The sequence below is a fragment of the Castor canadensis genome, chromosome 8, assembly GCF_047511655.1.
Source record: "Castor canadensis chromosome 8, mCasCan1.hap1v2, whole genome shotgun sequence".
In the NCBI taxonomy this organism is placed as follows: domain Eukaryota; kingdom Metazoa; phylum Chordata; class Mammalia; order Rodentia; family Castoridae; genus Castor; species Castor canadensis.
Genome location: NC_133393.1, coordinates 132040084 through 132063902, shown reverse-complemented (window position 1 = coordinate 132063902; position 23819 = coordinate 132040084). Strand labels below are relative to the sequence as shown.

The 23819-nt window shown below is 40.4% G+C and overlaps 1 protein-coding gene across 2 annotated transcripts in view; it reads right to left on the bottom strand.

Annotated features, from left to right (window-relative positions):
- Positions 1-23819, bottom strand: part of Plxnc1 (plexin C1) — a 142589-nt gene that overhangs the window by 66511 nt on the left and 52259 nt on the right. For both annotated transcript variants that reach the window (XM_074084126.1, XM_074084125.1), the window contains exons 5-9: positions 21034-21148; positions 12696-12840; positions 8840-8927; positions 6724-6826; positions 6493-6582 (exon numbers count right to left, since the gene is read on the bottom strand). In XM_074084126.1, the coding sequence (XP_073940227.1) occupies positions 6493-6582; positions 6724-6826; positions 8840-8927; positions 12696-12840; positions 21034-21148 (541 nt within the window). The remainder of the gene's footprint in view (positions 1-6492; positions 6583-6723; positions 6827-8839; positions 8928-12695; positions 12841-21033; positions 21149-23819) is intronic.

Sequence of the window (23819 nt, the reverse complement as noted above, 5' to 3'; positions counted from 1 at the left end):
GAACCAAAAGGTGATATATTTGATACTCAACCCCCCTGGGCAAATGCCTTCATAGAACCCTGGTACAGACCCCAGGGAATTTCAGATGTAACCTCTAGTTGGTTCTGGGAACTCTCAACAGTCATCACCGCATTGGGACATAGAGCTGGAGACTTCCGAGAGGGTGACAGCTCCATGCTCTATGCTGAGAGATGGAAACTCACCTCTCTGACTCTAAGGCAAGGGTTGACATAGCCCGGGGCGGGGGGGGGGCTACCAAAATCATGCTCTAAATTACTCTTGGTCATTGATCCTGAGTGTGGCTACACAGAACTCATGTGGGTGACCAGAATGACAGGACTAGTTAGGGAAATTCTTGTTCTGATTCCAACTTATCACCAGCTGCTCAAAATGTACCCTTCTGTAAGGATTCAACTTGAACAGGAGATTTCTGCTGCTCCACTCTCTTTAGGGTCATTTTTCCCCATCTCAGATCTCTTCTGCTCTCCGTGTCTTGGAGAAGAAGCCTAGCCTTGCTTGGGTCTCACTCCTTCCCTCCTACCACACCACAACCTGCTCCTCTCCTCCTGTGCCCTCAGTGCTCATAAATTCCTCTCCCAGCCTGGTCAGGAGTATCTCTGGCAGAAATGGGAAAGACTGTAACAACCTAATGCCTTCTGTCTTCCAGATGGACCTTTAGCATCAATATTATGTGGTTTAACTTGTATCATGTAATGTAGGGGAGTAATTAAAACTGCAAATCCTTGAATTGGACTGCCCGGGTTCAAATCTCCTGCCTACCATTTAGTACTTTCTTCTTCCTTCTGAGCCAAAATTTCTGTCTATAAAGTGGGGAATGTAGTTGTTTTTGAAGCTTAAATAAAGAAACCCAGGATGCAGCAAGGACTCAACAAATACTAGCCACCGCTATTCAAATTAGAGTACTCTGGCATTCTTTCTAGTATCTTTTTTGGTTGTGCACATTCAACTTTTTCATGAAAAGGAATCTCACTTCCTCCATTTTATTCTAGGTTCTGCAACATAAGTTTCCTGAGGGCACACATTCTGCCTGCATATCTAGTGCCTACTAGTTGCTCAACAAATACATTTTTGAATGAGTGAATAGATGAAAAACTGAAAGTGAATCCTACGGCCCTCAGCACAGTGCTAGGCCTATAGAAGCTACTCAAAAAGATGTTTGTTCAATTAAATTTCCCTTCTGAACGTGAGGTTCCTGAAAGAGTCTATTGGGATTGTTGGTAAAAAATTAAAATGCACACTCAAAAGTGATGGAGAGAGATGGAGGCAATAACTCAAGAGTAGAGCACTTGCCTAGCACGGGCAAGGCCCTGGTTCAATTCCCAGTACTGGGAAGGAAGGAGGGAAGGAAGGATAAAGAAGAGAGACTGGTCTTTACAGCTGACAGTAGTCCTCATCCTAAGGTAAGATATGATTTTGAACTCCCTTCCCTATTTTGGTCATGTTTTTTCTTAATGCAGTCTTCCCTGTGCCCCATAAATGACAGGTTTCTGGTCAGGGTACAGAGCTGGGCCTTATGGTCATGATTGTAAGGGCAACTGGCCCAGCTGGATTGAACCAGGAGCCCTACCTCAACAAAACCACATCCTGGATAAGCAAATTCACACATTAAAAACAATCTTGAAGCCAGACAAAATGATTCTGCCTGTAATCTTAGCTACTCTGGAGGTGAAGTCCAGGAGGATCAAAGTTTGAGGCCAGTCCAGGCACAAAGTTAGCGAGACTCATCTCCACTTATTAAAGCTGGGCATGGTCTGATATCCAAGCTATGTGGGAAGCTTACATAGAAGGAACACGCCGAGGCTAGAACCAGCATAAGCATGAAACCGTATTTAACAAACAACTAAATAAAAAAGGGCTGGGGGAGTGACTCAAGTGGTAAAGTGCCTGCCTTAAAGCATGAGGCCCTGAGTTCAAACCCCAGTACTAACAAAAAATAAAAATCTTGACTAGAATTCCATTGCCACTGAACAATCAAGTCAAAACTTCCAGATAGCCTGCACGTGAGGCCCATACAAGTGGGCTCCAGGGCCGTTTCAACCATGACTGCCATCCTCTGTTCCACCCAAATTGAATTACTGAAGGTTTTCAGTAAGGGATGGTCTGGAGTTTTCTGTCTCCTCCCATACTTTTGCTTATGCTGGTCCCTCTGCTTCGAGTACCTGCTCTTCTGAGTCCACAGGTCTGGATACTTCTAGCCCATCAAAGGTGAGTGGAAATGCCATCTCTACCAATTGATCCATCCATCAATCAAAGACTTAAACAACCACACTGATTAAGTGTGTTTAACTGCCCGACACTGTGCTTAAACACACAGGAAGGACTAAGACAAGGCCCTAGGCATGGCTAGGCTCTCTAGGTTTATAACCTTTATTGATATTTTTATTTTATAATATTACATATGTCCTCATGGATAATATTCTTGAGACTTATGGCCAGAGAGGTGCCTGTGTCATTTGTGTCTTCCACACAGTATCTGTGGAGCTCATTATAATGAAAGAGAACAGATGCTTGATAAATGCCTGCAGGAAGAATCAAGCCAAGTTCGGGATGAAGGGGCCTAGGATGGGGCCTGCATCCTTCCCAGTGCCTGGTGCACAGGAAGCACTCGGTACCCATGTGATGTGGGCAGATGTATAGAAGGAAAGCTCTCAACAGCTTCTCGGCTAGGAAGAGTTGCAAAGAGGCTGGGTGTTCTGTTCAGGGCAACCTGAGGACCCACAGTTGAAACCAGAATGTTACACAGTCCATGTGTTAATGAAAGATAGTAGTGTTTCACAAAGCATGAGAAATTTCTCCTGTGATGAGTGGCACTCTACTCCCTATCAACCCAAATTGAGATTCTGTTCTGAGTCATGTATTTAAAGAAAACATTTCAGTATCAACAAAATGTCTTTTTCCAAACTTAGAAGGGTAATCTACAGAGAAACTGAAGACAGATCTGGGCTTTGGCTCATCTTCAGCCTCTTCCTTCTGTCTTGGTGACCCTGCTGTTAACCACCCAGTGTCAGAGTTCAAAAGGTACAGGAAGCACAGTACAGGAAGCCAGGATGCAACGACTGCATTAATTCTTTTTTCTCTCAAATAAGAGATGCAGAAAAAGCTACCGCCTGGACCATTACTCAGCAATAAAAAGGAATGAATTATTGATCCCTAAAAAAACTTGGATGAATTTCCAGAGAATTACACATTAATACGTACAAGTTTCATGTCTTAAAGTACCAGTTAGAAATAAATTTAATTTTTAAAAAAGGCAATCCCCTAAAAGGTACATCTGGATGATTCTATCTACATAAAATTCTTGAAATGACAAAACTATAGATATAAAGAAGAAATCAATAGTTGCCAGGTGCCAGAGCTGGGGAGTTGGAGGGAGAAGGAAGTAGGTGGGGCTATAAAAAGGAAACACAGACAGCCCTGTGGTAATGGGCTGTTCTGTGCTGTGGGATGAACTCAGGGTTTCCACCCCTTGAGCCGCTCTCCTAGTCTGATGTGTATCTTGACTACTGACAATGTTAATAAGCTGACTGTGATCCTGTGCTATCATTTTGCAAGATGTTAGTATTAGAGAAACTAGGCAAAAGCTTTATGTGTTATTTTCTTATAACTACATGTAAATCTATAATTATTTCAAAATTAAAAGTTTAAATTTTTCTCTAAAACAACCTTAAAAAACAGGATCAAAGTTGTAGGATTCACACTTCCTGATTTCAAAACTTATTACAAACCTGCAAGAATCAAATAATGCAGTACTAACACAAAGACACCATACAGAGCAAAGGAACAGTACAGAGCACCCAGAAATAAAACCTCATATATGGTCAAGTGAATCTCAGCAAGGGTGTCTTCATCATTGGATGGGGAAAAGGGCATTCTTTTCCACAAATGGTGCTGGAAAAGTTGGATGTGCATGTGCAACAGAAGGAACAGGATCTTACTGTACTCTGAATACAAAAGTTAACTCGCAATGGATCAAAGACCTATGCAAACAAGTTAAAACTGTAAAAGTCAAAGATGAAAACATAACCTTTGAAAAGCTCCATGATAATGGATTTGACAATGATTTCTTGGGCCTGACCTCCAAAGCACAGGAAACAAAATAAAAAATGGATAAATTGGTTTTCATCAAAATTAAAATTTTCTGTGCATCTAAGTACACAACTAGGTTGGGGGTATAGCTCAGTGGCGTTTGCCTAGCATGGGCAAAGCCTTGAGTTTGATCTCCAGCACCACCCCCCTCAAAAAAAAAAGATATAGTCAACAGAGTGAAAAGGCAACCTGTGGAATGGGAGGAAAAATATTTGCAAATGACATATCTGAGGAAAAACTAAAACCCAGAATATAACTCAATGACAAAAATCAAACCACCCAATTAAAACTTGAATTAACAGGCTGGGGTGTGTGTGGCTCCAGAGGTTGAGTCCTGAATTCAAACCCCAGTACCACCAAGAAAAACTGAGCAAAGGACTTGAATAGACATTTCTCCAAAGAAGATAAACAAAAGGTCCGCAAGCATATTAGAGATCCTCTGTATCACTAGTCATTGGCAACAGCAAATTGAAATCACGTGAGGTATGATCTCATCCCTGTTAGGACAGCTACTATTCAAAAACAAAACAAAACAAATGAAATCAAAACAAAAATGTTGGTGAAGATGTGAGAAACCAGTGTGCTGTTGGTGGGAGTGTAACGCAGTAAACTACCATGGAAAACATAAGTATTAGTTCCTTAGGAAAATTAAAAATAGAATTACGGTATGATCCCACAATTTATCTTTTGGGTTTAGTACAAAAGACTTGAAAAAAGCATATAAAAAAGGTAACTGTACACCTGTGCTCATAGCAGTATTATTCATGATAGCTAAAATGCCAAAGCAACGCAAGCACCCATGAGTGGATGAATGGAAAAACAAAATGAAATATATATACACGGTGGAGTATAATTTAGCCTTAAAAAGAAAAAATTCTGACCGATGCTGCATGAGTGAGCCTTATGGACACTACACTAAACTAAGTGAAACAAGCCAGTCACAAAAAGACAAATATGTGTGTGATTCCACTTATAGAAGGTACCTTTTGTAGGCAAGTCATGGAGACAGAAAATGGAATGGTGGTTACCAGGGGCCGGGGAAAGAAGTCTGATGAGTTTTTTTAATGAGTATAGAGTTTTAGTTTTGCAAGATACAAAGTGTTGGGGAGACTGGGTGTACAACAGTGTGAAAGTACTCAGCACTGCTCAGCTGTACACTAAAAATAGTAGCAATAGTACATTTTATGTTTGTGCATTTTACCGAAATTAAAAACAACAAAGTTTAATGATAAGAAAAAAAGCCACCATCTCCTTACTCCAAGTCCCTGTCACTACATCTTACTTTTACAAACCAATGAGAAGAGAAAAGTAGCCCAATCACTTAATTAAACTTCAAAGACTTTCAAAGTCCAGAGATATTGGCACGCTGAGCTTTTCTGATGCTTTAATTAACTGTATAATCCATTTGGATTCACATTCCCTTCGCTGTTACTTAATTCACCTAAAGTTACTATCAACTTCTCAGTAATGATTAGCAATCTGCTTCTTATTTATATTGGCACTTGACCTTAAATAGCTGCAAATTGATACGTGAAAGCCACCGATTCTTCATGAAATAGAAAACTGAGCCTTTTGTTTCTTTTCAGTGCTGTTGTTTTTCACGCGTTTGCTCCTGCCAGCCTCCAAGGTTAATGAGAGCAGGAACTTGTCCTCTTTTTGTTTGGTGTGCACCTCCAATAGCTGCTCCATAAGCTTGTGTGGACTGAGTAAAGTGAGCACTTAGCTGTGCTCTAAGCCGAGCAATGTAAGTGCTGCCAGAAAAGGTTCACGTGGTCAAGGCCCCTCTTACCACACACGACACACATGCTAAGCCTGACGATCAACCATGAAGAAAGTAAGAATTTCTAAGAAACTTCCTGAGAAAAATCACCCCTTTGAGAAGAGGCGAGACATCTACAGTCTATAACAACTCTATTTGGGCACCATTAACTACTAATTCAATTATCTCTACAAAGTGAAAAAAAACAACCAAAAAACCCAAAACAATCAAGGTTAGTTTTCATACTTTGCATAGGCCCCAAGCTGCACACATACTTCCAGAAATGCAATGACAGCATCTGGTTGGAATTGAAGTACCCTCTGGCTGTGTGCTATATACTTCCTTCTCACTCTCCTCAAGTGAGCCACAAAGTCACCTTTTACAATTTTTACTCCTCCTGGAACAGCATCATTTTTCATAATTATGGAGTTTTAATTTCCTGTACGTGAGTGTGCAGTCTTTGATGTATTGAGCCAATTAAGTGAAAGTTGCTTAAAAAACAAAGAAAAAAGGGAAGTTTTGGCAGTAAGCAAAATAGGGAATTTTTTTAAAGGAACCCAAAGTAGTAGGAGTCATTGTCATCAAAGGGGGATTTTCCCATCATCAACATGAAAGTAGGGTCTGACCTGGCCGCCCTTGTTGGTCCTGTTGTTTTTATTCTCTTTCAGTCTTCCCCCTCCTGAGGCCTTGGGTGATTTCTCAACTTGACAGAGTTCCTGAAATGGAGAACATTCCCTCAACATCCAAGTGGGCAGGAAACTCCAAGTATGGAACAAACACAGAAGATGGTGTGGGACTGGGTAGGTACAAACCTTTATTTCTAGTTAAACCTTATAATACCAAAAATGTCACTTTACCTGGTTTCTCTCATAATCAGAAGGGTCACAAGAGGTGAAGGGGTGGATACACTTTCTCTCACGTTTACACCATGCACAGCCAGGTCCAATACATGCCAAGCATCTGCCAACATGGAAAACCAACTTAATTCCTACAATTTTTAGGAAAAATGTTTGTACCCTAGAATTTCCCTCAGTGAGGTGGCATGCAAGCATTTAAAATAATCACGATCTAATAATAAATCCCTGGGCAGACTGAGATGGGGGGGAGGGGGAGAGGACAGTCCTCTGAGGGTGGGCACAGAGTACAACTTAGTGCCCTTCTCTGTGAAGCCCTTGGAGTTGATGAATTGTCATCACACTTGCACAGCTGTTGCCATGGAAACCTGAAGCTGGGGTCACCTGCTGGTCTGTAGATAACAGGAAACCACTGAATCTGTCTCAGAATTCAGTTCTGCTATTTGTCTACCCTCAGGTAAATCCCCCTGAGGCAGCTCCCTCTCTTCCTGCTGCCACCTCCTTGCAGATCAGCAAAACCCACTCACTAGAGCAGCCAGTTGCCTGGAAGATGTGAGACACCCAATGTTACCTGGCAGGAAGAGGGAACGGGGTGCCAGTGTTTGCTTTATAATCAAATTAAGGAAGAACTGTGTCTACTAATCAAATAATCTACCATGCATGGATACCCATGGAGGACTTGAAAAGCATGTCTTAGAATGATCTGAGTTAGAGAAGTAATGGTTTTTTAAAAAAATGGAGCTGGTCTGGAAACATGGCCAAGGGAACCAGAGGAGGACTTGGCAGAGGACAGTATGGGGGACTAGGGCAGAGGGAAGACACATAGGCTGTGGTTTACACTTTCCAAGGAATCCTGAAGTATTCTTAGATTCTGATCTGCAGAAACTACCATTTCCTGGAGGTTGGGGGAGGGGTCAGAGACATCTCTTCATCAAAGAGCAGGTTTATGACTTGCAACCTTCTGCCACCTCAGGCAGGTTTCCTAGCAGGAAGCAGCTACCTATAGAAAGGGCTCTCACCTCTGGGCGACCTGGGTCTTGTTCCTGGGACCTGGGGCAAGTCACTTCCCTTAACCTGGCCTCTTAATCTGTGGACCAGCAGAACTGTCTTGTCTTTTAACTCACCTTGAGCTCTGAAATTCTTCCTTCTTTTTCCTATTTTCTGGACTTCTGAGGCTTTTGTGTTTTTCTTCCCTAAATTCATTCTGTTTCTTAGAAACCATTGACCCTGGCCTGGTGCTGTCTCCTTTCCAAAGTGTCTCAGCAGGAAAGATGAGTTTTAGAACAGCCTTCACCCCTGTGTCAGTGTAAATTCACTCTCCCCACAGTGGGTCCCAGGCCAGGCTGAAAGCAGCTCACATTTTCTGCTCACAGAGTTGGTCAATCACCCCATGCAGAACAAACTACAGAATCCCTAATGATACACGTCCCACTGTTCCCATGGGAACCTCATCCCAACTTCCAACTGGAAGGTCAAGATTCTGAGGTGCATATTTTCTCTGTCTTCTCTGCTTTAGAAGCCAGGAGAGGGGTGTGGCCATACTTCAGGGGGAGGACATAGCTGAATAGGGCCAACAAGTGGTAAAAAGAGGGCAGAGGACAGGGATGTAGCTCAGTGGTAGGGCACTTGCATGGCATGCTCAAGGCCCTGGGTTCGATCCCCAGCATGCCATTAAAAAAAAAAAAAGGAGGGAAAGAAAATTGAACATGTTCTTTGGCAAAGAAGACTTTAGCTCATCTGACTCCCTTTATCTGATACTCAGGCCTTCTAAGGCTATCTAAATTCCCAAAGCCATTCTCATCATGGGGTGCCTGGCAATGCCCCCTCTTCCGTCCTTATTTCAAGGTTCCTCTCCCCACGTCTGGAGAAAACACATTTCCCTGTCAATAGTGATCCTTGGGTGCATGCTCCCTCCTCAGCTGCTCCGGTTTACTTGTTAGGGCTTGAATGAGTGAGCTGAGTTTATTAGCTCAGGGGTTCTCTTAGCTCCTGTTAGGCCACGCTCCAAAAGGCACTTTGGAAAGTTCGACTCAACAAAAGAGTTCTTTAGGAAATTGAGGAGTAAAACAAATAAATTAAAACCAATGAGAGAATATTTAAATTTCAAATAAAATCTTACTCTCTTAATGATGCACAGTTGGTAAAGTTGAATCTTTCTGATAAATTCCAAGAAGGGAAGGAGAACGTCACATTGACAACTAAGACATCTGGAGGAAAGAAGGGAGAAAAGTCATTTACAGTGGATTCCTGCCATTGTCAAGCATAGCTGTACATGCAAAAATAAATAAAGAAATGGTTCGCCTTCTCTGCATAGAGGGCATGGGTGTGCCAGCTGTTCCCAACATTTCAATCAGTATGGGGCTCCTTCCCCACGGGCCGTTCACAACAGGCAACCACAGTGCACAGCACAAGCCTCCAAACAGACTGAGCCCAACACTAGCTCCAAGACTCCCATGGATAATCACCAGGAAAAGCCATTTTACAGCCCATTTACATCTCATCTCTCCCTGGGATCACTATCTTAGCTTGTAATTGGCTAAGGCGTGAGAATAAAACAAGTCACCGAGCAAGAAGTGCCTAGAATATGAAAACTCGCACTTTGGAAAGAAATCCTGTACCTTCCAAAAAATCCATACTCTGCCAATATTTACCCAGCAAACCCTTATGTGTGGCTTGAGCAGTTGTCAAATCTATGGGTAAAAGTTTTCTTCCTTGCTTTGGAAAACCTATCCATTGGTTAAGAAACCCCAAAAGAATGAAATAAAGATGAAAACTGTGCTGAGTCAGCATTAGAGGAACATGCTGTTATCTTTATCTCCTTAAACACTGAAACTCTATCAAGGCAGTGATGACTAACCCATCTGTTTACCAGAATCACTTGAGAAGAGTAGAATATAGATTCTAGGGCAGTGCACTAGATATCATGATTTGAGTGTATTCAGGAATCTGTGGGTCACATAGAACCAGGTTTGGGTGCTGTGGTCCACAGCAGTGTCACCTTTCAAATCCTATACTGTCCCAGGGACCAGTGCTAATGAGGTTTTAATATCTATTTACTTATATGATTTAATGAAGATAGTAGATGGTACTTTTTTTTTTTGTCTTCATGGTACTGAAGCTTGAACTCAGGGCCTGGCACTTGCTAGGCAAGCACTCTACCACTTAAGCCACATCTCCAGCCCTGGATGGCACTTTTCAAATTAAAGTCTTGATAAGAAATTAGTCTGACTTTGTTGGCACCCCTAATTTTCTTACTGAAATTTTATTAGGGTGTGGTTTCCAAAGTCTAAGAGTCCTTATGGTCAGGACTGTCTTCCCAGCAGTCCTGATGGCCAGAATTTCACATCACATTCTGCTCACACAAAGTGGGCTTCTGTGAAATGATATTCTTCTGTTCTATAGACAAGGAGGCTTGGAGGGCTGACACGACTTCCCGTCAGGAGCATTTGAACGGACATTTGATGAGTGTCAGTGGAATGGACATATGGACGCTAAGCATCGAGGGACTCCATTGAAAATACATTTCCATTGAATTGATGAGAGTCCAGTCCAAATGATGATGCCTGCAGAAGTCATTCTTTGATGAGCATCAACTATGCACAAAACACTGGAAATATCACAAGACAATGAATATTCATGATCTTTGCTTTGAGAACATTTATAGTTATTCTGGAAGAGAAAAAATACTGTAGGTGAGGAAAATATAACCTTAACAGCAGAGTCAAGTGAACACTATAATAACACCTGGGTAGGAGATAGGTGTGCCTGGGCAGGGCCATGAGTGTGACAGAAAGATCAGGACAGTGAGAGCTGAATCTGGCAAGGCTATATGGGAGAGGTGACTTTCCCCCATTGTTTCAAAGCATAAGAGAAACAGGACTTGGTGGAAGAGGTGAGGCCACTCCAGGAAGATCAGGGGCAAAGTTTTGGCAATGGTCTCTGGCTGGCTGAGTACAACAGGTGGGAGCAGAACTTGTCTGCTTTCTTAAGAATATGCAGGATATTTGGCAAAGGACAGGCAAAGAGTTGTGAGTAACTGATGGAGGCTCTAAAGGCAACCAATTAGATTTAAAAGTCAGTCTCAAATCTTTAGAATCATATAGGCAAGCAAGTTCTGCATTTTAATTATCCAAACTAACCAGAATTGCATTATAAAGGCTGCATAGTGTGGACAAAGTGGGAAACTGAGGTAATTTTCCAAGCAATTTTGAGCCACACAGCCACCATGAGCCCAGTGGCTGGGAGGCATTTTAAAGCTCGGGTGCATTACGTTCCCTTTGAGGGGTGAAGTGTCAGCTGAGTGCGATGGTCTGAGTACTGGTGTCTCCTCAAAATTTGTATGTTAGAACCTAATACCCTATTTCATCATCTGGGATTTGTGTCCTTAGAAGAGAGGCTAGAGGGAGCTTCCTTGCCCCTTCTGTCCTGCAGTAACAAGGTGCCATCTATGAAGCAGAGGGTGCCCCTAACCAGATGCTGAATCTGCTGGTAGCTTAATCTTGGATTCCTCAGCCTCCAGATCTGTAAACAATAATTTCCTACTGTCTACAAATCACCCAGTCTATGACATTTTGTTATAGCAGCTGGCATGACTAAGGCATTGGGTGACTCCAGCTCTCACCCCACAACTAACTCAGCTCCATTCTTGATCACCACCCATTCTAGAAGGCCCCCACCATAAACTTAACTATACTAGTCTTTCTCATCAGAAGTGACATGAATCCTCTGTCAAGCCTCCTAACCACCTCTTAAATCCACTTGCTTCTCTCCAACCCCATCTTCCCCTACTCCAGCTCTCACACTCTGTCACCTGGACCACCACCATAGCTTTCCTGCTAACTGATCCTAAGGGACTCTCTTTCCCTCCTCTGGTCCATTATTTATCTACATTCATCCACCCACCCATCCATTCATTCACTCACCCAAACTTATTGATTATAAATAACTACTTTGTACCAGACACTGCTCTAAGCACAATAGGGAAAATGTCTTCCCAAAGTTCTTGCCTCCATGGGCTTACATTCCAGTAGGAAAGACAGATAATACACAGTTGTACCTTTCCACAATATAAATCTGATTGTGCCAATATCCAGCTTAGACCTTTCAGAGTCTCATCATAGCTCTTGGGATGATGCCTGGGGTTGACCTGGTCTTCTACAGTCTTCTTTGGTATATATTTTCCTCCCATCCCTATAATACTTGCCTTACCCCTAAAGAACCTTTGTGGTTCTTCAAACATAACTTTTTCTCTTTTGTCCATCACACTAGTTGGCCCTGACTGGAATAGTCTTCTCATCCTGGCTCAACTCTGCTCATCCTCCAGTCTTAGTTAGCGTGATACCACTTCCTTCAGGAAGCTTTCCTTGACACCTCCCCTAACCCCCCATCTAGTTTGGTGTCTTTGTCATGTGTTTCCCATAGCGCACTTGGGTTCATTCACTTACACACTGCATTGTAATAAGCTGCTTGCCTATCTCCACCCTAATAGGCTATAAATAACTCTGACCAAGGGTCAGCTCAGTCTTTTTTTTTTTTTTGTCTCTGTATCCCTAGCACCTAGCATAATTCCTGCACATAGCACATGTTCAACAAATACTTCCTGCATGAATGGAGGAATGCAATGAACTTAAACAGACAGAGGACTGGCTGTAATGTCTCCCACCTCATGTAGGCCATTCCCTGGTTTTCAGATTTCTGAATTATCTGAGCCATTTGGGTAGATAGTGTCTGGCTTTACTGTCATCTCCTATCCTATGCACCTGCCTCTGTCACTCTCCAGTCACATCTGATGGTGGGGGTGCTAAAGTCAAAGAATGAGGTAGAGTAGAGGTGGAGACCCAGGTGGGAACCAGCAGGCAGAGAGAGAGTGAATACAGCTGGGAAACGATTCAGATTCCCAGGTGCTTAAAACTTGCTTCCTTAGGCAATCGGAATGTTTCTTGACCTTATAAGCAAACCCAGAGGCACCCACGTACTGTAGCTTGGCCTGGTTGGAATGCTGCAGGCGCAGGTCCGGTTCTGCTGAGATTTCCCCTGGCAGAGCACCTTGCCGGTGTCCACATTCCTCACCACGCACTCTGAGTCTGCAGGAGAGAAGCTGCCCGCAATGGTCACTGTGGTCTGTGCAAGTGAAAAGACACAGGAATGCATGACTAGTTTTGCACCATTGCCATCCCTCCTAGAGCCCTTATGTACTCACCCTTTGTACTGCAAGGGGAAGGAGAGCTTCTCAGAAGAGCTGAGGAAAGGACAGAGGTTTCACCGGCTATTTGATCTGATTGCTTGTAAATCACATATTCTATTCTTTGACCACATTTCTGCTCTGTGTGTTTTTCTTATCAATTTTTAAGAGCCCTCTGCATAGTATAGATATTAATCCTTATCTGTCATATTTCTGACACATATTCTCTCCTAATCTACTGTTTGTCTCATAACTTTTGTTTGTGGAATTTCTTACCCTTACACAATGTCTTTTTATGCAATCAAATACAGGATTTCTTATCTTGACTATGAAGTGCTTCCCAAACTCTAGCTTATAAACAAACATAAAATTATTCCATTATCTTTATTGTTTCTTTTGAAAACATGTATCTTCGATCCATCTGGAATTTATTTGTATATATAGTGTAAGATAAGAGTCCAATTGTATTTTTTATCCAGATGGTTAATCAACTATGTCATAGCCACTTACTTAAAAAACAAAAACCCTCCTTTTTCCCTCTGGACCAAGACACTACCTTTGCCATATATTACCATATATTTGGAATCCATTTCTAAATGCTGCTCTCTTCCAAAATCTATTGATCTACTTCTATTTCATTGTCACCAAGTTTTTATTACTGTGGCTTTGAATACATTTAACATCTGATAAGATAAATCTTTATTTATCCTTATTTTCATAATCATAGGATTTCCTAGACATTATTCATCCATATGCATTTTAAAATCATTTTATCCAATGGGGAGACTGAGTCTAACTGGAATTGTTCTAAATATATGTGTTCATTTAAGAAACAGCTATATGTTTATGATATTAAGTATTCCCATCCAAACACAAGATTCACTTTCATTTATTTCTCTTTGATCCAGGGTTTATTTAAGAGGGTATTCCTTGATCTCCCAGGTATTAAGAGACATTTGCCACCTCTTTATTACTTACTGTGAATGTGATTAGATAATAGTTAAAGAAGGTGGCCTGTGAAATCTACTTTTAAAATTGGTTACAGTTTGGTGTATAGGAAAATCATGGTGAGATTTGAAAGAAGGGTTTCGTGTGTGTGTGTGTGCGCGCGCGCGCGCATGCATATAGGTATCCAGGTATATGTGTGTGTGCACAAGCATGAGTCAGTGTATACAGAAGGGACACGGAAAGAAAATCTTGAAACCTCAAATTCATAAAGCAAATTTTCCCAAATAAGTTATTTAAACAGAACAAGGCAGCCAGTTTTCCTTCTCAGATGGAATAGTAAAGGGATTATAAGTATGCCAGTGGTGGATGCGTTGGTATCAGAAAGGAGCTCTGGTGGGAAGATGGTGGAAAGCTAGAGTGGAGAAGAGGTGATCCTGTCACCTGAGATGGACAGTGATGGTCTCAACAACCTGAGCTATGTCTCTCTCTTGTTATACTTGACCTCTGTGCAGACTTTCTGCACTGCCCACCTAAGCCTCTGCTAGTACCCTTGTAAACTTGTCGAGTTTATTCCTGTCCCTGGGGCTCATCTCCATCTTTCCATTTTTCAAAACAATTTCATTTCTGGGCCATAAAACATGCTGGAAGAAGGCAAGTTCTTTCAGTCCAACTTCATCTGGGCTGACCTTCAACCATCTCTAAGAGGCTTAATCATAGGAAATGACCCCAGACCACTCCTACTGACTCATCTTCACAGGTGGCTGAACTCTCATTCATGCTGACTTCTTCAACCGACATTTTTGTTTTAGTGGCACTGGGGTTTGAACTCAGGGACTCATGCTTGCTAGGCAGGTGCTTTTATCGCTTGAGCCACTCTGCCAGTCCTCAACCTGTATTTACATCTGCATTCCTAGCCCACAACTTCACATTATCTCACCTATGTATAGATCATAAACTGAATTCGTTGCTTGCACATTTTAACAAGATATCAGAAAGTTTTCAAAAATCTTTTCCCCAACTCTTGATTTTTCCTCATTTTCTTCCAGTTCTCACAGTTATAGTTTAATATAACTGTAATTATTCAATTTATTTATTTCATAATAAGCTCCTAACAAGGCCAAGGGCTACACAAGGTACTAATTAATCATTGAGCCAAACCACTACAATCCTTGCCCTTAAAGAGCATAGACTAGTAGAAATATAGATACTAGAACTAGAGGCCACATGATCCCTCTAGGTATCAAATGATCATCAAGAGATGACAAAATCTGGGCACAGTGGCAATAGAAAGCCCTGGACAGATTCAAGGAAACTTTTAGAGGGAGCATGGGCAAGATTAGCAGTGGAATGTGGATATGGAGCATTCTGGCGGGCAGATGGATGGATGGAGGTACTCCAGGCACCATATACTGAGATGGGACACACTTCAGGAATATGGGTCTAGAGCTCAGAGGAACAATGTGGACTGGAGAGATAGGAGATATGAACATACAAAGGATATATAAAGTCATGGGAGTGGGTAAGATAGACTGTGGGCAGAGTAAAAAGAAAGGAAGAGCCTAAACTGGGCCTTACAAAGCTCCACTACTTAGAGTCAAGGACAGAAAGAGACAGAAAGGGATGCTGAGGCATGACCAGAGAGGAGCAAGAGAGCATGGAGAAGGGTGTAAGGAAGGCAATGGAAGAGCCAGCTTCAAGAACACTACTAATCAACCCAATTAAATAAGGCCTTTCCATATCTGCTGACATGGCTATATGGAGCTTACCAGTGACTTTAGCAAGAACAGGTTCAAGGGAAAAGTGAAGCAGAAGCCAGGCTGGAGTTAGTCTGAAAATAGGAGACAGTATATTGACTCTATCAGTACCTATTTTACTTAACCTTTTTGCTTATTGCCGACAGTTTGGTGATTTTCAGGTTTCTAATTCTATAGATGCTACTGCAATAACATCTTCATGCTTAGGGTTTTTTCTTCTTTCAAGTTACTTCCTTAATTTCTATGCCTGGAACTAGTGCTTCAAACAGAATGAATATATTTATGACTTTTGAAGCACGCTGCCAAATTGCTTTCCAAAAAGGTTGTGCTAATTGGCGTCACCAATACTGGGTGTTAGCATAACTTATTATTGCTTTAATTTGTATTTATTTCATAACTAGTGAGGAGTGAGGTTGAACAGATTTCCATATTTATATCTACTTTTCTGAATATCCTCCTGTGAAAATATATGCTTTTGCCCACTTACTTTTTGGTCTCTTGATACTTTTCTCTTTTTTTTCTAGCTTAATTATCTATAATTAATATTTTGTCTGTGGAAAGTATTTTCCTGAAGTATATGCTTTAATTAACTTATTTTTTCTTGCATAGATTTTTTTTTAAAAAAGGAAGTCAACAACTGAGGGCATAGCTCAAGTGGTAGAGCTCTTGCCTAGTATGCATGAGACCCTAGGCTCAATCCCCAGTATGATACATACACACACACACACACGCACATGCACAAATGTGCACACACACAAAGGAAGTCAACTACATGACTTCTTTTATTATTAAATACTATATTGCATCAGAGCTAAAAAAATTACCATATTTTCAAATTATCTGATGTTCATTTCCATTTTCTGTGAGTTATCTTTTCCTATAAGTTCCTTAATTAGCCTAAATTTTATTTTTATATTTAATGTGAAACATGAATTGAATTATGTTTGCATGAGATAAGCCAGTTATCTCAACACTTTTTATACAATAATTCTTTTGTTTCTTCTTATTTTATAATATCTGATCTTGAAAATACTTACATTTACTTCTGAACTACCTTCTAGGGGTCGTTATTAGCATTTGAAAATCAGAACATGGACTGAATTGCTGTTGACATATATTATCAACAATGTGTACACACACAACATAGGATATACACTTAAAACATATATGTTTACAATGCAATAGGAGTATTGCATTTGTTCAAAATGTGTTTTGGATATTCTCAATCAGTTCACATTATTTTAATTTTAAGAAAATGCCTATCAAAGTTCATTGGAATTACATGGAATCTAGGGAATAAGTTGGGAAAGAAGTGACATTTTAATGGTGTTTTTTTCACCAAGAAATGTGGAATGTTTCTGGCTGTATTCAAGACATTTTCCATATCTTCCAAGAAAATATGTTGTATATATTTATTTACTTATGCTTACATTTTAATTGATAAGGTTCCACTATGACAAATTATAAATAGCTTCAAAAGACTACTTTTCTGCTTTCTAATCATATTAAAAAGAATGGTTTAATGTAAGCTATTGCAAAATCCAAATCACTATTTTTGTAGCTGTCTCCAACAAACATCTCCCAGTAAAAATCACCTTGAAACATAGGATGTATACATTGGAATATATACATTGTTCTTTAAATTTGTGTGTGAATATTAGTTTTGGGGGGATTTAGTTTTGTTTTTTGGATTTTTGAGGGGGGCAATACTGGAGTTTGAACTCAGGGCCTCACACTTGCTAGGCAGGAGCTCTACTACTTGAGCCACTTCACCAGCCCTGGTATGTGTGTGTTTTCGAGATAGGGTCTCATGAACTATTTGCCTGAGCTGGCTTTGAACTGAGATCCTCCTGATCTCTGCCTCCTGAGTAGCTAGGATTATAGGCACGAGCCACCAGTGCCCAACTCTGTTGTTTTTATGAATGGTATTTTTTTATGAATTTAAGTTAAAAGTTTTACCCAACACATAGTATGGTTATTGATATTTGTGTATTTATTGAATTCAGCACTTCACTTAAATTTATTCATTTGGATAGCTTTTATTCTTATTTTTCATTTTTTGAAGTGTTGAAAATCAAACCAAAGGTCCGTGCATGTTGTGCTCTACCGCTGACTTACGGCTCTCAACCCTATAATAGTTTTTAAAGTGACTACATGCAGGTTTTACAAATACACAGTTTAATATTACTATATGACATTTTTCTATATTTTATCCCAATAGTTATTTTTGTTGTTTCTTGTAATTATTTCACTGGACTGAACTTTAAAAACAGTTCCTTCAAGAGCATTAGAAGGCAAAAAGGTCCTGGCTGGGGTGCTGGTAGCAGCGGGAGGGCGGAGGATACAAGGAAAGGGTGTAGGAGGTGAATATGGTGAAATACTATGCACTCATGTACGAAAATGGAAAAATGAGACCAGTTGAAACTCTTCCAGGAATAGGGGGAGGAGGGATAGAGGAGAATGATGGAGGGGTGAATTCAACTATGATATATTGTAAGAACTTTTGTAAACATCACAATGTACCCCAGTACAACAACAATAAAAAAAAAAAGAGAAAGAAGTGGGATGAATGGTTAAAAAAAAATTCTTTCAGCTCTGACTTGTAAAAGTGTGTTTCTAGTGTCTCTCCTTTAGTGAACACATTGTTTTGTGATAAATGCTTTTATTCGTTTATCTTTTATATATTTATTGTTATGAACCATTTTTACTTAATGTTAAAAGCTCTTTATAATTACACAAACATGTATAATACAAAAATGGAATCATGTCAACCCGATGACACACGTTAGGCTGTCACTTGTATTCTTTTTTCACTCGTCTCTGCCCTCCACCCCTTCCACCATATCAGTCACTCCACCAGGAGACCCTATGCTCACACCGTGGTCTGAATCCCTCCCTACTATTCTCCTTGCTCGAGTAATGATATAGAAACACAGGTGCACAAACATACCTAGAGGCATTCTTGATCAGTATCAGATCAGGCTCTGCATACTTTTCTGCTTTTTTTTTTTTTTTTTCTGATAGCACTGGAGTTTGAACTCAGGGCCTCACACTTGCTAGGCAGGCTCTATTACCATTTAAGTCACTCCACCTGGCCTTTTTTTGACAGGTTTTTTTCAAGATAGGGTCTTGAGAACTATTTGCCTGGGGCTGGCTTTGAACTGCAATCCTCCTGATTTCTGCCTCCTGAGAAGCTAGGATTACAGACTGAGCCACCAGTGCCTGGCACTTTCCTGCTTCTTGCTGTTTCTACTCAACAAACCTTCAGAGAAATTCCTCCTAGACTAAGTGGAATTGCTCTAATTATCTCTTTTTATTGTGGATTCCATAGTGAGAATGAAGATATATGGTTTTGTACTTGTTCTATGGAAAGTAACAAAGCTTCTGGTGAACAGAGATTCTGTGTTATATGGCAGAGGGAGGTTTGTGAAGCTACTTGGTTGTTACTTGGCACATGATGGGCAGTAGGAGATACTCTGGAACTTGACCAAGATGGAAGTAGGGACAACCACGGACTGTCATCTCTGTAGGTCAGGGTCAGGTATTATTTAAACAAATTCCTGAGACTTCCAGGTAAGTCATAGGGTGACCATAAAGATATAAAGTATTTTGAAATAATATGATCAAAATAGACTAAGATAAGACTAATATAACATTATTAAAAGAACCAGTCTAGAGCTGGGGATGTAGCTCCATGGAAGAGCCTAGTGTGAATGAGGCCCTGGGTTCAATCCCCAGCACCACCACCAAAAAAAAAAAAAATCAATCCAATGTTGGTGTCAAAGAAGAGCTTCCATCAAACTACTAAGTTCCTCTCTCCTTCACCTTGATGGTGGTGGTGAGCTGGAGAGAGTGAGGTAACAGCTGTGTGGGAAGGCTCTGAGAGGTCTAGCGTCCCAGCCACAGTGGGACTCCTGTTGGAAAGAAAGCATAAGTGATGTTTGGGTGGTGAGCATTTGCTGAAATATTGCAGACAAGATTTAGATGGTGATTAAGTGACAGTATGAACCCAGAGATAGGAGAGCAAATTACATAAAAAGTACTTCCTAGCTATGTCCTCCCACTGCACTGCGCTCAAGTACTGCCCTTAAGCTTTTTTTATGACAAAGGAAAAAAAAAAATCTTGTGTAATCTTAACGACCTCTCAGAGTCTTGAGTATATTCAAGGATCATGACACTTTCAACGATTCTCTCTTAGCACCAAAGACAGCTGTTCTTCAAACTAATAAATGAAATAAAAATTTGACCATGGACAGCTAAGCATCTTTTACACCCAATCTGATCCTTGTGATATGGCACTAAGATGGTTTCTGTAGGGATTTTTGGAATCCTGCCCGCCAACACCAGGAAGATAACAGAAAATGGCAACCATCAATACCTTTAAATCCATGAGTTCTGACCAGTTCTGACTTGAAAGCTGGCTTCCTTTATTATTTATCAGTCATTAAATGTTCTGACTCTCCTTTATTAAATGTTAAATCATCTTAAGTGGTATGGTTCTTGCTATTTGAAATGGCAAAGTGTAAGGGAAAAGAAAAAGTGGCCCATTTCCTTCTTAATTTGACATTCAAATAAAATACAGGGAGCACAACAGACAGGTCAACTGGCTGCTGACGGGGACTCTGTACAATTATTCATAATACAAGAGCTGTAATTAGGGAGAAATGTCTCCTTACAGCACCACTGAGATTTTCCGGTAGAGAGAATATTCTCTTGCTGTGTAGGTGAGAAGATGCTGGAATGTGCTCATTGCTTCCTTTCTCTCATCCAATGGCAAGAGTCCACTTGTAATAGTCACTATCCCAGCAGTCATCTCTCCCTCTCTACAACGTTGCTTGAAGTTATGCTCATAGGATAGGTGTTAGAACAAACAACCATAAAACTAAACATAATTATATAACTCAGTCACATTCAAGGATTGTGACTAGATTTGAACTCTGGGCCTTATGCTTGCTAGGCAAGTGCTCTACCACTTGAGTCACACTCCCAGCTGTTTTTTTTTGCTGTATTTTTTGGATAGGGCCTTATACATTTTACCTAGTCTGGAGTCAGGCTGTGATCTTCCCAATCTGTGCCTCTCAAGTAGCTGGGATTACAGATATGAGCCACCACACCTGGCCTCATTTAGGAATATTGTTGATCAAAAGTTTGAACCTATTTTTTTCCTTTTTTTTTAAATTGAGATGTATTTCTACTATATGGAAAGTCCACCTTCTCTTTAAATTCAACTACTTAGCTCATTACAATGACAAACTTCATGATGTGACTTGGTTTCTACAGCCTCCCCCATACCTTACTAACAAAACAAATGAATACCCAGAACTAAGCCTATTTCATTTCTGAAAGACATTATCCATCCAGAACGAAGTTAACATCAGTCGTGCCAAAGGGGACAATACCATAGAGACAAACAAAGATCTTTTTTCTTACCTTATCTCTGCTGTTTCGAATTATCTGAATTTTAGGGCACTTTTTTGCTCCAGATGAAATATCCAGCCAGTTTTCTAATTTCTTTCCTTGCCCACACGTTCCTTGAAAAGTGCACCTAAAAAAACAAACAAACAAACAACAACAACAACAATAAAACAAAGGCAACAGATGAACAGTCCCACACCGGAATTATCAACAACTTTGTCATATTTGGCTGAAGTACAAAATTCTTTGTAGAGTGGATTATTGATTTAGAGCAAGGATCAGAGCTTGATGCTAAAACCATGAAAAGCAACGAGAAGACAGCAAGGTTTTCTTCCCTCATCATGTATAGAAGCAGAGAACAAATGTTGACAACATGTTGAACTTGGACTCCTGAACCATCTCTCAAAATAATGTCAAGAAACACATGGAAAGTACATTCTCTCATGGATTCCAAAATAAAGAACTCCTTTGTAGAAACACCTATCAGAGAACAGTCCATGAGTAGTTTACACATTGTATAAATCTGAATTCATTCGTAGAATATCAACTTCTTGTATAATTTGTTTTGTGTTTAAAAAAATAATAAAACTATTATTTTGTGCTTTGCAGTGTGATGATTAAATAGAAATATTTCAAGGGCAGAGTCTGCTCAAGAATTTGATAAGCCATTCCATAACCATCTGCTACAGAATATTTATTTAGACAGATTCCAAATTGTATCAAAAGACAAAGGTGAAAGAGTTTTCAGGGCCACTTTCCCAGGTCAGCCAGCTCAGAGGATGCCCCAAATAAGTTTTAAGTTGTGGTCAGGGGTCAATTACTTTGATAAACAGATGCACCGAAGCTGAGAAATTGAGATCCCTGGCTTTCTTCATGTGTCGGTCGCTCTAGGTCACACTAAGTGGGGAACCTTTGTCTAACCAGATGGGCCACCAACCCAACAGGAAGAATGAACACCAAGTACCACATTATCTTCAAATGGCATAGGACTCCATTGACATTCTTCTGAATAGTATCAAGGGAAGCCCCAAATAAATCTGGTACTTATGCCTCCTCAAGGGCAAAGGTTAAAATGGAGGAGTGGTGAACCAGTGACAGCAAGTTTTAAAAGAAACTAAAAACACGTGAATGATGACATGGAACAGCCACCAAATGGTGACCACAGTCAACTGTGGGATGTCCCTGGCTGGATCCCAGTGGAATGAGGCATGGATGGGCCCAAAGAGTGTATTTGACTTCAAAAAGATTTTATTTCTTCTTCCTCTTCTCTCTCTTTTTGATTCTGAAGAACTTTGTGGCTTCGTCTTTTAGCTCTATGCTAATTTGAATATGACAAAAATAGAACAGGAAGTCATTGAGTTTCACTAAACATCATCTCCAAGCACATACTCTTAGCATGTCATTCACTGGAGAACCCCACTCCCCGTGAGCACATCTGTGTCTCGACTCCCCGTACATCTGTGTTAGTTCCTTCCCCAATATAACCAAAAGGATTTTCATTAACAATTTTCCAAAGCCATAAATTGATCTGACCCTTGATGGCTTGCTCGCTCGTCATGGACATTAAATTCAAATTAAACCGTGTCTCAATGTCAGGGAGAGTTTGCAATGGAAGGACAAGTGCTACTGCACTGAACACAGAGAATGATATGGGCAGGTTCCTGGTTTCTATCTGAAAGAGATCATGACTGGTGAAACTGCCTCTCCTGGACACTCTGGTTTGGATAAGGCACTTCCTCTGCCTATAAGAAAGAAAAAAAAAATTCAGGCAATTCTAGGGAGATGGGAGTACAAATATTTTTGTAGGCTCTTAATGCTGCCTGCGAGTCAAGGCCTAAGGCTGCCAAAAAAACAAGTGTAAAATATTTCATACAAATAGTGCGAGGACTTGCCAATTTGTAGGCAGAAAACAGGAGTGCCACTGAGTTATCACTCCCCTTGCTGAACTCCTATAGCATGTCTTGTCAGAACCACACGTTTCAGTATTTAATCTTATGCTGCCTTGAATTACAACTCAACTGTTCCATACGTCTCTGTCATTCCCCCCAAGTAAGTGTTAAGCTTCTCGGAGGATTGGAGAACATCTTTAATATTTCTTTAGCAAATCCCTTAGTGTCTGGCAGCATGAGATGCGAATACTAGGGTTTCAATAAATATTTTTGAATGAATGGATGAAATATGAAATCTCTATAGGTCCTTTCTATTGGTGATTTTTCTTCCTAGAGTTTTGATTTATGTCTGACTCCTTTGGATGGTAAAAAGACTATTTTTAAACATAAGCTAAAAGTTTGAATCTGAAGATCAAATGAGGTGTTGTGGTTAGTTTATTTTTTGAAAAAAGACAATATATATGACTCCTTCATTTCTTATTCTGCATAAAAACAAAAATCTAACTATGTTAAGTGCTGGCACATAAATTCTCTTGTTTTTTAAAAAGCCATCTCTGAAATCTCTAAACAAATCTTCCTTGCTGCTCACCAGTTTAAAAAAATTTTTTAAAAATAAAAAGCAAACTGTGACACCAAGAATGTATAACCAGATGGTCAACCAACAACAGTATCTTATTACTTCTCAAATATTACAGATTGTAAAATCTTCACGACAGCATACTACCCACACATTCAAGTTTCTCAAGGAGGGGGAAGATCTTGGAGCATCCACATTTTAGTAAACAAAACTAGTTGCTTTGAGATAATTCTTTTTGTAAGCTGTCACTCTTACTCCTGTGTATTCATAAAAACCATGGTCAAGTACAGAAATACCTAAGCCAACGCCCAGATGACATTCAAATCTCATTTTCA